Source organism: Cynocephalus volans, chromosome 13 (genome assembly GCF_027409185.1).
Source record: "Cynocephalus volans isolate mCynVol1 chromosome 13, mCynVol1.pri, whole genome shotgun sequence".
NCBI classification, from domain to species: domain Eukaryota; kingdom Metazoa; phylum Chordata; class Mammalia; order Dermoptera; family Cynocephalidae; genus Cynocephalus; species Cynocephalus volans.
Window position 1 is genome coordinate 88,551,003 of NC_084472.1, and position 14,658 is coordinate 88,565,660.

At 39.8% G+C, this 14,658-nt stretch overlaps 1 protein-coding gene across 1 annotated transcript; it reads left to right on the top strand.

Annotated features, from left to right (window-relative positions):
- The first annotated feature begins 454 nt into the window (after nt 1-454).
- On the top strand, nt 455-11,257 carry ING2 (inhibitor of growth family member 2). The gene is made up of 2 exons (XM_063077101.1): nt 455-1,087; nt 5,508-11,257. The coding sequence occupies exons 1-2, from the start codon at nt 919-921 to the stop codon at nt 6,176-6,178; spliced, it is 840 nt and encodes a 279-aa protein (XP_062933171.1). The 5' UTR covers nt 455-918; the 3' UTR covers nt 6,179-11,257.
- Nucleotides 11,258-14,658: the final 3,401 nt, after the last annotated feature.

Consider the following 14,658-nt stretch of genomic DNA (forward strand, 5'->3'; position numbering starts at 1 on the left):
GCTGCACGCTGGGTCGCGTAGTTCCCGCAGGCCTCACTCCAGGACATTGCGAAAAGTGGCCGCCTGCTGCTTCTTTTAAGCCTCGCGAGGGGCCGCGCTGGATCCACCAAATGGGGAAAACGTCGCTAACAGCGGGCCGAAGAAGCTGGGCCAAGGTTCCCCCTGCCTGTGGGAAGGACGGAAGGGAGAGATCGCCAGCCTCTCCTCTCAGGTCCTGTTCACGCGTTGGGAGAAGGGGCGGGCTTGTCAGTGCTTTCTCTTTAAGAAGGGGCGGGGCGCAGCCTGCCGTTTGGCCGCCCTCCGGGCCCTCCCCGCCAGCCAAGAGTTGACAGACCAATCGCAGGGGTGGCCCAGGGAAGGCGGGAGAATGCGAACCCGTCGGTAGGGCGGTAGGGGCGGGCCCCTGGCCTTATTAGGAGTGAGTCCTGCGCAGGCGCAGAGGGGCCGCAGGCGGAGGGGCGGGGGCGGTCCAGTGAGAGACTCTCCGACAGGAACGGAGGGTGATTGGGAGAAAAGAGGCAGCCAGGGGCTTGTCATGGGGATCCGAGCTACGAGACGGCATTGGTAGCATCTGGGGACTCTGTGGGGGCCAGGAAGTGTCCACGCCCGGGACCCCAGCGCCAGCTCCGCTGGGGGGATCCCCGCTGCTCTAGTCCTGTGGAGGGAGGAGAGAAAGGAGGGAGCCCTGATCTCGCCCCGCCCCGTGGGCTTGTTACCGCGGGGGCGGGGAGTGAGGGCTTCTTTTGGGGGGAGTGGAGATCGGGGGACTCGGCTGTGCCCTCTTGAGCGGCTGCTGGTGTCCCCGCGGCACCGGGCTGCTGAGCGGAGGGGCCGCGGCGGCCGTGGCTGTTACATGTGTGGCTGCTGGATGCGGAGGCGGCGGCGGCGGCGGCGGCGAGGAGCAGCAGCGGCGGCAGGATGTTAGGGCAGCAGCAGCAACTGTACTCGTCGGCCACGCTCCTGACTGGGGAGCGGAGCCGGCTCCTCACCTGCTACGTGCAGGACTACCTCGAGTGCGTGGAGTCGCTGCCCCACGACATGCAGAGGAACGTGTCTGTGCTGCGAGAGCTGGACAACAAATATCAAGGTAGGGGCCGCGGGGCTGCCTGCGCGTGTCCTCACCCCGCCCGGATCCTCCGGCCTCAGGACGCGGTCTCTCGGAGCCTACCCCGGGAAGTCCACTTTCCCTTTCTCCTGTGACAGTCTCCCCGAGTGCACACAGGGGTTCTGGTGTGTGGGACGCGGAAGAGGGACCGGAGACCAGGTTCGCGGCCCTTCTTTCCCCCGCTGAGGTCGGCGGGGACTTCTGTGGGGTCTCGGGGGTGGGGGTGGGGGACGTTCGTCAGCCCCCGCTGCAAACCAGAGGCTGCAGCTGCTGTGGAGGGGAATCAGCCATTTTAAGCAGCAAGCATTTGTTCGGGCGCTTGCCTTGCCCGTGCCGCAGATCCTCCTGCCCCGGCGAGGGAGCGTGCAGCCAGGCGGGGGGCCTGCAGGGAGTGAGTGGCCGGCCACGGCCGGGCTCCCGCTAGTCTGCGGGGCCTGGCTCTCCCCACTGTCCCCCCTCGGCCCCCACCCACTGAGAGCAGATCCATTGGAACGTGCCGGGGGGAGGGGGCGAGAGAGGGCCGCGAAGGCTGATCCCGGAGGTCCCTCCCTCTGCGCTCCTGCGCCCGGCTCGGGCAAAGAGCGGTCGGTTTCCCTCTCCTGCCCCGGGGAAAGTTCCGGGCCGCCCCAGCCACTGCCTCTTCCTAGTTCTTTCAGCCAAATGGTTAAAAGAGGAGGGGTCCCCCGCCGGGGAAAGGAGGAGAGGGGTGTGTGTGTGGCCGGGAGGACCCCCCCGTCCTGGGGGCGGGGCCGTGGGCATGACGTAGGGCCTGGGAGGGGCGCGGACACGCGCGCTCCCGCCGCCCTCGAAAATGGCTGGTGGCTGAAGGGGCTTAGACTGAGCTGGCTGCTGGGAAGGGAGTCGAGGCGATGCTGGGCGTTAGTTCGGCTCTCGCAGAGTCAGTGTTGGGGTTTGCGACCTGTTTGTTGTGATATTTCGACTCTCTTTTTTCCAACCAATGAATCAAGACGGGGACACAGCTGCTGGGACAGTCGCTGACCCTGGCCCGCGTAGGTTCCGGGACATGTGTCACTTCCGGGCCCCAGGAGGAAGTGGGTTGGTTGACTAGGTAACCGCCTGGCGTCCCTTCACCCCTGAGTCCCTCCCGCCAAGTTTAAGTGATGAGGCGAATACCATCCTTTGTGGTCAGACCCAAGAAGCTAGGACAGAGAATCAACGTTTCTTACAGAGAGTGTCGCTTATCATCCGCTATTGGCGGACTTTTTGTTTGCTAGCTACTTGGAGGGGTGAAGTTTAAACGAGGAGATGTTTTACGTTTAACAACCCTGAATGAAGGAACAGACCTTGGACATAATGTGGAAACAGCCATACGGACTTTAAAGATAACTTCTTGGACTCATTTTCTATTTTTCTAGACACGTCACTAATCTTATGATTTAGTCTCCAAGGAATCCACTTCTGGGGTGACATTTGCTGGCCTGTAGCATGTTAGAACATTTAAGTGTCTTTATGTTTTTGAATTTATAAAATTATTTCTGTTTTCTGAATCCATATGATTGATAGGACTAATTTCTGTTGGGGGAAGAGAATTAATACTGATTGCTTACTGTACGCCAGTCACTTTGCCAGGTCCAAACATTATATGAAATAAAAACTCATTCTCTATAAATTAAAATTTGCAAAGAGTTTAGGTAACTTGTCCAGTTAATTAGATGGAGGATATTTGACTCCAAAGCCTGATACTTCAGGTACATATCCTTGTTTTCAAACTATTTAAAGCTTTTTTAAAAGTAAGAGCTGTCCAGTAGTATTTTCTACAGACATGGAGCACATATGTGAATGGTAACCTAAAAATGATATATATATGTGCATAATAATTGTATATTGAACATGCTTAGTTTTTCAAATAACTGAAATTTGTAAAGCTTGCAGGTTTTTACATGTCTTTAAAAGCACATATTTGCTTTCACAAAAGTTGAGTAAGCTATTCCAAGTTGAGGTACACTATAATTTGTTGATAGGGAAATCTGCTATCTGATCATCTGCAATTGTGATAAGTAGCTCTGGTAACATGAGTAATATAATAGGCCTTACAATAGTAAGAGATTATAAAAATCCTCAACTCCATTAAGATTGTGATGAATTTTAAGGTGAGTATAGAAATAGCAATCTAGTTTTTATTCTATGTACATGGTTACTAAGCTCAGCTTTCACAGTTTTGTTTATTAGCTTTTTCTTTTCTTTTTTTTTTTTTTTTGTTGGCGGCTGGCTTGTATGGGGAACCAAACACTTGACTGTGGTGTTACAAGGCTGTTTATTAGCTTTATATACTTTTGTGTTCTTGGTTAAAATTTTATACGTTTTTTATTTCTTTGCTAGTTCTTAAGTGTTTTCTGCTTTGGGATCTAATACTTATAGCAATATTTAGTGAGATAAATTATATGGGCAATGAAAAATTTCTCTCCCACCAATTTGAGACATTTTCAGAAATGTCTGAAGAACATATAAAATAGAAAAATAAGAAAACAATTTCAGAATTGAATGAAGTATTTATTATGGGACATGCTTATTAAAGAACCTTTATTTTTGTTCCAGTATTCTCATTCATAATTTCTTAGGTAAATAACAGCCTTTGAACGAAAATTTAATACTTAATATCAAGTGCCTTTCATATGGCTTATAGAAAGTTCTTAAACCTTGGGGTTAGACATAGATCTGGCAGAGTTCAAAGTCTGAGGTTTTCACCTCTTGTTCTTCACATGTAGAAGTGATAGCTTCTTCATGGGGTTGCTGTAGGATTAAATGAGAAAATCTGTACTACACAGAAGGGGCTGAGTAAATGTTAATTTCCTTTCTTCATTCACTACATAATTGAGGTGTCTTAAAGATGAGAATTTTTATCTCATGTATAGTATCAACGTGATGATATAATATTATAATGTAATTAACATCTAACTCTTGATTAGTAGATAGAAAATATTTGAAATGAATTTTATCCTTTTTTTTTAATCTTCAGATTTTTTGTGTCTGAGGGGAAAATATCTAATTTCCTTATTTTTCCTGTAGGAAAATTAGATTCTTAAGAAATTCACTTAGACGCCTAGCTGAACAAATGGGATAGATATGAACTTTGTTCAAAAATATGCTATGCAGGTCTGAGTACCCTCAACTGTGTGGTAGCACTTTGTCATGTATCCCAGGTTAAACATTTGTCCATCAAAATTGCTAGTATCTGCAATTTCCAGGGAAGAGCTAATTCATAAGAGTTGTGTTGAATATTGGCTTCATATTACCTTAATTGTATGTAGCCCCAATGTGTATATTTAACTTGTCTAACATTTCTGTTCTTATCTTCAAAGTAATAATATTGGAGTATAAAACAGTAGTATGCCATGTAGTATGATAAGTTAGAGCTAGTTTTTGTTTCTCCACCTTTATAGTAGGACGGAACTATTTCAGATAGCATTATATTGCATAAGGCTAAGAAATAGAAAAAGATTTGAAGAAAACTAATCTTAAGTAAATTTTTGTTGATATGTGCAACTATATTTTCAGATTTTTGCCCCATCTAGTGACTCAGCCATTTTTGCTTGATTTAAATAAGTGTCCCACATGTTATACAACTAAATCAGCAGTTCAAAAAGCTTAGAACCAACTGCTGAGTTGTCTACAAAGGCAGAGTGATCCAATGCTGACTTGACTGTAATTTTGTTAGTGGCTTGGTCAGTTGATGCTAGAACCAGAACCTACCCTGGAAATAGTTTGATTTTTTGAATTTCCCATGTGATGCTAAAATAAAAGAGCCCCTGAAACTAAGATAATGAGAAGCTAAGAGTTGCTTATGTCTGCTTTGTTAAGAATGTCCAGGGGTATGATGTGAAAGTGAAGTATAGTGTCTCTCCGGCGTTACGTAGCAAGTCATTGACTGAGCTGCAAATCCTGTAAACACAGTTGAGCAGAATCTGTAGCCTATCCCTGGAACCTCTTCAAGATTTACAGCTGGAGTCCAGCATGTAAATTTTATATACAGGGTTGTTTTCAGGTTCAAATGAAGTACTCAGTAGACTCTAAAGTGGCATACAGTGTACCTGTGCATGCAAAATACTTTTGGTAATTAATTGGCCACACATCTCTTATGTTTTTAATACAGATTAATGAGTATTAGAGGTTTGTGTTCTTTCTTTTCATTAGTTTATTTCTAAGTATACTTCCATTGGACAATGTGGTCTTTGTATGGAAAATAATGTTTTTAATGTATACATACTATTGGACAATGTGGTCTTTGTATGGAAAATAATGTTTTTAATGTATACATACTATAGAGGAATGTAGTTTCGTGGTTTAAGTTCTGATTTTATCAATTCTGTGAAAAATAACTACGTTGAGAATGTTATATGTGCTAACACATGATAACATTCTCACTTTTCTTCTCCTATTTTAGAAACATTAAAGGAAATTGATGATGTCTATGAAAAATATAAGAAAGAAGATGATTCAAACCAGAAGAAACGCCTACAGCAGCACCTACAGAGAGCATTAATCAATAGTCAAGAATTGGGAGATGAAAAAATTCAGATTGTCACACAAATGCTCGAATTGGTGGAAAATCGGGCAAGACAAATGGAATTACATTCACAGTGCTTTCAAGATCCTACTGAAAGTGAACGAGCCTCAGATAAAGCAAAGATGGATTCCAGCCAACCAGAAAGATCTTCGAGAAGACCCCGCAGACAGCGAACCAGTGAAAGTCGTGATTTATGTCACATAACAAATGGAATTGAAGACTGTGATGATCAGCCACCTAAAGAAAAGAAATCCAAGTCAGCCAAGAAAAAGAAACGCTCTAAGGCCAAGCAGGAAAGGGAAGCTTCACCTGTTGAGTTTGCAATAGATCCCAATGAACCTACCTACTGTTTATGTAACCAAGTGTCTTATGGGGAAATGATAGGATGTGACAATGAACAGTGTCCTATTGAATGGTTTCATTTTTCATGTGTTTCACTTACTTATAAACCAAAGGGGAAATGGTATTGCCCAAAGTGCAGGGGAGATAATGAGAAAACAATGGACAAAAGTACTGAAAAAACAAAAAAGGATAGAAGATCAAGGTAGTAAAGGCCATCCACATTTTAAAGGGTTACTTGTCTTTTATATAATTCGTTTACTTTCAGAAAATGTTTTAGGGTAAATGCATAAGACTATGCAATAATTTTTAATCATTAGTATTAATGGTGTATTAAAAGTTGTTGTACTTTGTCTGTGACCTTAATTTTCTGCACTGAATTACCAAATATTTTAAATCAGGTAGTCTTCAGATCACCTGATGAAAGGAACAGGGAGAGGATGATGTGAACATTATAAAACCTTCACAAACCATGCCTATTTCATTTTCACTTAAAACTGCAATGCTGTTTTTTGGGTAAATATAAAAGTTTTGCTAGCGTTTTAGTTTTATGTGCTTAAAAAATTTTAGATGATATAGTTGGATTTCTCTGTGAGTATCAAATTATCTTGGGTAATTTAAAATATGAACACTACACCATTTAGAGCATCTTTTTCCCTGGCCCTATTTATATATACATTTGTTCATCTCTAGTCTTCCAGGAATTTAAGGAACTAGAGATAAGAATACAGTAAGTTGGGATTCCATGTGGAATAATGTGCTCTTATTCGAGTATTTGCTGCTGTATTTTCCTTAGTAGCATTTTGATAGTCAGTAGCCCATTTGTAAATGCCTTGCTGCTGCTTCATAGATACATTTACTTTAGTGCTTAATAATGAAGTTGTTTTGTGTTTTGTTTTGTTGTAATTGGGACAGGTAGGAATAGTTAGGATACCAAAAATGCTGCCATTGGCTTATATTGGCAAAATTTGGCTTATGTAATATTATGGTTCAAGGTTGAACAATTTAAAAAATGCATCTTAATTAATACAATTTTCCATGTGACCCACTGCTGGGATGCTTAGCCACAGGCCTATCAGTGGGAAAAGAGCATATACTAGTCTTTAAATATTGCCTTTATGTCAAACAATTGTTTTAAATAGCTTTGCTAATGGCTATAGTTCATTTCTGTCCCAATCGGTGATTATACATTATTTTAAATAATAGTGTATTTACCTTCTTAACTTTTTGGTATTGGTGCTGTTTGATGTTTTCACATTCAATTAACTAATTTCATTATAACAATGCAATTAATAATATATTTGTGAATTGAATTTTCCAAGATTCTAATATTTTAAGGGCAAGCATCTTGACTGATATATGTCCATATGTTTGGAGAAATTTTTGGTTTGAGGGGGCAGCAGATTGACTAGTCCTTTAAATCTATGTGTAACATATTTTTTATTCCTCATTTCTTCCTAATTTGATGATCTTTATTCTTTTTGATTGACGTGAAAAATCCTGCTTGCTTGTTCAGGGGAAAAAATGTTTTTTTCTCTGCTAGCTCTCCTGTGTGACTTATAGGCATGTCATTTCACCTTGCCTGGGTGTCAGATCATTTACCTGTAAAATGGGTTGGCTTAACTATACCTCCAAGTTTCTTTTGAAATCTATAATGAGGATTTTAATAGTGAAATAACTTTTTTCTCTTTCATTAATTTTGTCCATTCTGAAGTTTAAAGGTGAGCTTAGAGATGGGTAAAGGCACAATATTTGATTAGCTTCTGTTTTAAGGGTATTTTGATTGATGGCTAGAGCCATTTGATTATATTATTCAGCGAGAAATATTAGGCAGCATGATTAAGGTATTTTATTGTCACTTAGTTGAGTTGTAAAGAAATCCTTTTTTCTCTTGAGAATATAGCATTTTGTTTTACTGATTACAGCCTTGTTACCAGAATTGAGCTGTTTACCTGACATCATTAAAAATGTCAGTATGTGCAAAGCCCCCAAAAGCCTTCAGATGTGACTTATATAGAAGTCACCACGTTTTCCTGCATAAATTTGTCTCAGCATGTGGAAGAAAAAAATAAACTTCCTCATGGAAGTGCTACAGTTTGGATTAATCTTGACAGGAAAACAAACCTGTAAAATCCTGGAAGATGTGCTCTCTTTAAGACCTAATATTTGAAACAGTTTTATTTTTACGAATTTTGTTTTGTATACCACATAGGAAATAGAAGTCTTAAATTTGCATAACATTATGATTGGGATTTCTTTTGTTAAGTGTTCTTGATCTCATATACTATCTCACATCATGGTTACCAAGTCATTGTATATACCAGTGGTTCCCAAACTTGTCTGACATTGTTATTACCGCAGGAGCTTCAAAAAAAATACTGACACCTGTGCCCCATCTCCGGCAATTGTGACCTAATTCATTTGGAATATGGCTTAAATGTTAGAACTTTTTAAAGATCCCCATTCTACTGTACAGAAAACATTTGGAACCACTGCCACATTTTGAAAATTTCAACCTATTGAAAACGGCTGTTGGATTTTCTACATCCAGATTTGTGTAACTCTGAAGCATATATAAATGCTGATACATACATGAGAATGTGTCCCTTGCCCCCAACAGTTCCACCACCACCATTTGAATACTCAATACTTGAGTGCATTTTACATGCCACATACCGTTTTAAGCAGTTGCGGTATAAAAAAGAAGTGTCTCTGCTCATGGTCTGTACGTTCTGGTGGGAGAGTGAGGTATATATAATGTCAGGTAACTGTTGAAGTGCTAAAATGAAAGTAAAGCAGAGTAAAGAGAAGGAAAATGAATGGAAAGGGAGGTGAGTTTTAGTTATGGTGATTACTTCTAAGGAAGTAATCTTAGAGCTGAGAACAAAAATAAGGAAGTAAGGCAGGCAAAGATTTGGGAGAGGAAGGAGTAAAATAAGCTTGTTAATTTGACTGAAGCAGAGCATTAGAGCACAGGGTGGAAGGGGCTAGAAAATGTAAGCTCTTGGAAGCCATGGCAGGAAATTTGGGAAGCCATTGAAGGCTTTTGAGACATGGTCCGATTTATATTCTTTAAAGTTCCCTCTGGATACTGTATGCAAAATTTATCATAGGGAGCCTAGGTGAAAATAGAAAGATTTAGGAGACTTGAGTTTTGCATCAAAGATGTTGGTGGCTTAGACTAGGATGGTAGAGCAGAAGTGGTGTGCAGTAGTAGGATTCCACCCATGTTTTAAAGGTACAGCCAACAGGACCGTGGCCCAGAGATTGGAAGGCAAATAGGTGACAAGAGTGACTCTTAGGTTTTTGGCTTGAGGAAAAAATTAAGATTTCTGTTTTACCCTTAGATTTGGGATGCCTAATAGATTTCTAGTGGAATCCAGCATGGAGCCCTGTATATAATTGAAGTTAGGGGAGGGGACCAGAGATAAACATTTGGGAAGTCCGTCTATAAATGGAGTTTGGAGTCATGTGACTGCAGTGCTTCTCAAATTTGAGTATGAATATGAGTCACCTCATTTTGTAAAAATGCTAATTCTGATTTAGCAAGTCTGCTGTGGGGCTTGAGATCCCGCATTTGTAACAAGCTCCTCATTGATGGTGATGCTGCTGGTTCAGGGACCCATATTTTGAGTAGATACCAAGTAGATCCAGGAGAGGGAGGGGTCTGCCCTATGGTACTCCAACATTTAAAAGGGGGAGGAGCCAGCAAAGGATCCTTCTGAGAGCTCTCAGATAAACCAAAAACAAAGAGAAGAGAATTTTTTAAGAAGGGAGTTATCAACTATCCAAGTGCTGTTCAAATACAGTGAGCACTGAGAATTTAACCATTGAGTTGGGAGTATTGTTGAGTTTAACAAGCTGCAAGTTTTGGGGATGAAGACCTGGTTAGAGAAGATTTTGAGCAGAAGAGACAGAAACTATAGACAACTCAACCTTTGATGTAAAGGGAACAGAAGTGGGTTGTAGCTGAGGGGAGGTGAGCTACAAGAGGATTTTAACTTTTAAAGAGACAGCATGATTATATGCTGATTGGAATATTCTGTTAGAAGGGGACAAATGAATGCTGGGCATGGGAGGGGATTATTGCAGGAGTGACATCTGAATAGGTGGGCAAGGAAGAGTGGGATCTAGGACTCAGTAGGGCTTAGTCTCATGGGCACAAGGATAGTTCATTGTCCATGTCAACAGGGAAGGCAGTGTTTTTATTATCCAAATATCTATTGCACACCTATTTGCAAGGCATTGTTTTAGGTTCTGAGGATAAAGCAGTAATCAAAACAAGACAAAAATCTGTAATCTGGAGTTTAGATTCTGGACTGAATGGGGGTAAATGCATATAGGTTTCTAACTTTGGTATTGGGAAAATGAGGCCATACTCTTCCAATAGCTTCCACTTTCCCAGTGAAGAGCTGAGAGAGGGGAAGGGATGTTGGAAGTCTGTAGGAATTAGCGGTATGTGTGAAGTAACTCTTAGAAGCATGGGAAAGTGAATGGACCAGGAATGCCAGCCAGAACTGTGGGTAAGCTGGAGGTTTTGGTCATAACTTCAGATGAGCTGATAACTCATTCTGTTGCTTGGATACAGGTGTAAAAAAAGAGATAAAAATGAAATAACAAATTTTCAAAATCTCTAAAAATTACATCTCCCAGTCCTTCTTATATATCTAGTAGGTGGCTTCCTCTGAGGGCTCTGTCCTCATTACCCCCACCTGAAATGGATGGGCACAAGTCTTCAAAGAGCAGTTGGTATAAATAAGCTAGACAGCTCTTCTGCTCTTTCTGAATCAAGTACTTATAGTTTAATGTTCAAAATTTAAGTAAAGTATAAGTTATTTTGGAATTGCTTTTACCATGATTGCCTAAAGTCTATACATAAGAGAAACCACAGCTCCTTTATCATTTCTTGTTTCAATATAAGAGAAGTGCTCTTTACCAGTATTCTAGAGATATGGACTTGCCTGTGATCTCAGACAGATTAATTGTACTCCTTGGCCTGCAGTTTGTCCATCTGGAAAATAAGTGATTTAATATATGGTTCTAAAAATGTGATTCTTATTCATGTTCCTTAACATTAATCTGAGGGAAGAGTTCTCCTGGTCACAAACTTACTAACTGGGTAGTTTATAAAATAGCAGCTTTTAATTCATGTATGTGGTAACTAGACTTTAAAGGAAGGTTTTCTGAACTTCAGGCACTATAGAAAGATCTTGATGGATTTTGCCATTTCTACATACCATACTAATTATATATTTAATAGCATTATTTACTTAATACTTTTCTTTAGATTGACTCACTTTTTGATGTAAATTTACTTTAAAATGGAAGCATATCACTTTAGTAAATGGAAAATTAGCGTCACTTTCTGTGAATAGATTACCTTAAAATATAATGAAAACAAAGCAATGTTATTAAATTCTATCTATGTAGTATTGCATATGAAAATTGAGCCCAAAGTTTTCCTTTCCTTTATTAAAAGGTGTGATTAGTAAGTAATATTAGGTAAGGGTTAAAGATGTAAACACCAAATTGAGTCTTTCTGTATGAAATAATCAAGGATTTAAAGAATTTTCTTGAGTACTACCTTATCATTCTACTCTAGGAAGCACTATCAATGAAGGTTTCCACTGCAGTTTCTTGACTATCAGTGTAAAACAAATATTAACATTTCTTGGCTTAAAAGTATTTATATAGCTACATGCAGATGGATGTTGCTTCTTAATAAAGGTTTTGTAACACTGTAAGGTATTGACCAGCATTATACGAGCATATATCAGTATTAGAGTTAACTGACATTATCCTGACCCCACAGGAGTTTCCAGTCTCGTCTGTTTTCTAATCTGAGGATTAAAAAATGACAGCCCTTGCAATGCCTCCTCTTTGGGAGTTGAGAGAGTTCTCCTGGGCCAACCTTGTAATACTGTTGCGTTTAGGCCCAGCATTCCAGACCTGAGAAAAGTCATTAGAATTATCCAGGTGACTTCCTCAGTTACCCACTTGCTAGTGGATTCTTGATTTAGCAGTCTCTATTCTAAAAACAAAAAGTCCAGTTTCCTTATGAATTGGATAACAACATGTCCATGTCAGTCGTAAACACTGAAGAAATGAGATTTTTAGTATAGCATTGCATTTTGGTATTTTGGATAGCTGTGCACCTATAGCCGTCCTGCCTTCTTACATATGTCCTTAAATCCTTTTTGGCATATAGTAGGACCTAAGTATTTAGTGTATTCATCCTTCGACTCAGCACCTTGTTATTATACAGTGATATCCTTAAATCTTGTTCCAGTGTGGAGGACCTTTGCCTCTGTACTTGCCTCAGACTGGTTTTAAAAATAAATTTGGCTGCTTTTAATGTTTTTCATTCTTTCTCACTTCTAAAACTGTCTGCCTAGGAGTTCGTATCCCTCTTTTAGTTTGTTGTGTGTTGGAAAAGCATTTGGTCAGATTTGTGTCTAGCTAGCTTAAGAATAAATAGATTATCAGAGAAGATCTTTTGCTTGAGCCTCAACGTATGGTTTTGGTTTTTTAAATAAGTGGATTTCTTTTTCTTCCCTGTTCTTGACTGTGTGCAGATACCTGTGTTTTGCTATATACTTGCTTGAACAGCAAGATCTAATTACTTTGTTTGACCAGAGGCCGTAACTTATTTTTACACTAATTTTAGAAATGGCCCACATAGAAACAGAATTGTTAGGCCAACTGTCTAGTTTTCCCTCCAGGTGTTCAGATTTTAGATTAGGAATATGGAAACATACCCTCAGGGGGAAGTAATGATTTTGGTTCCAATAGAAGAATTTGCTTTGCCAAGGATGTAAAAGGATAGGATGTAGCAATTCTGAGACTTTAAGATGAACTTTTATTGCTTTTTTTGCCTTCCTGAGATGTGATAACATCCCCTAAATATCAGAGATTTCCTTCTATGATCTTTTAAGCACATTTCACTTTTTGGTTACAAACACTCATTTCCCATCAATCTGAAAAAAGTAAATTATCTCAAAGAGTAAGAAAAGTAATTATAAAGCACTGTAGCAAAAACAGTTCTGAAGAGTTCTTCAGTTTTGACAATGAAAACTTTGTAGTAGTTTTGGCTTTGAATTTATAATGTTTGGGTATGGCATAAACTGCTTTCTACATCTACATCAGTTTAATGTTACTTCAGGATAATTCTGAATAAATTTAAGGTGTAATTTAATGGAATTGACAATCTAGAACTTTTCTAATTGCACAGCGAAAAAAGGGAAACTTTCCTATTAAGAGAGGGAAAAATGAAATGTATGTATTTTCTTTCTATTTAAGTCTTTACTGTATTAAACTATCTTAATTAGATTTCTCTTTCCAGTAGATTTCATGTCATTTGAAGTTCTCAAAACAAGACTTTTCATCCTTTTAAACCAACAGGAGTGAGTTTTTTACTTTTGTAAAAAAGTATTTTATGTAAGTACTTCAGCAAGTGGCTAATTAACTAAATTGCAAATAGTAGCTAAAGATAGATTTTTACACTCCTTTACATCCAGGATTAAGGTAGATGATTTACTGGTTTGTCTTTGTTTTTTTACCAGATACTTGCGTCTTTGTTTTACTTGTTATTTTCCCTGAGGTCTGTGCTATCAAGGTGTCAAGGAAGCAAATATGCTATAAAAGGGAATTTAATGAACACAATCATTTGTAAATAATCCCCAGATATAAACTGAGTGTCATTTGTTTTCTTGACATATTTTCCCATGTAGATCTGCCTCATCCTGACTTTTGACATTGATATAACAATTCAAAGATAATTTAAGTAGAATGTGAAAAAATAATTTGCAGAAGTATGCCACATAGAACTATAAGAGCATTGCTGTGGTAATTAAGGAACATCCTCTGGTTTAGAGTGAGATTATGCTCCAAACTAGTTTTCCAAAGTGTTCCATGGATCCCGGAATTCTGATTGTCCATGAAAGCTGAGATATTTTGCATATTATATTCCTCCTCTTGGGGATTCAAAGGTGCATACATATTAGAGGTTCTGGGAAATATTGCCACATTTCCCCCTATAATACTAATATTCTGAGGAAGTGACTCCTTTCAAACAGTTTGAGATTATTGCCCTAAACTACACCATGAAGGGATGGATCATATTCAAATATATTGGGTAATCATAGTGTATAGAGAGTTAAACCCCAGCTCCTCACTTTCCTCTATCCCTAGTACTGTGGTCTTTATGCCATTTGTACCATTGTTTAAAGGTAATCAATCAAGGATAGGACCTGTACCTTCTTTGTGTTTGTTAGATAGTAATACTCAAGTGAGTAAAGGAAGTGTACATGTCTAAACCCTAAACAAATCTGATGCAGCAAATAACAACACTGTTCGAATTAGAATCGAGTGTCAAATATAATTGGGCTATGTAGCCTACTGGCTCAACTTTGGAAGTAATTTAACTTGTTCAGCTTCTTGATTGGTAGAATTGGATTAGATTTCATAGGCACACATGGACTGTAACCTGAATATTTGATCGAGGAAACTCCAGAAGGGACCACTGTTAATCTTGTGCTCATTTCTGGGAAAGCATGGACTATAAAAGGCAACTGTTAATGAGGATCTGAATTCAACCTACATTTTATTATTACCATATAGGTCAAGTAGGTACTGTGAGGAATGGCCTCTAGGCAACAATCTTGTGCTCCCAGTGGGCATTGAGTTTATT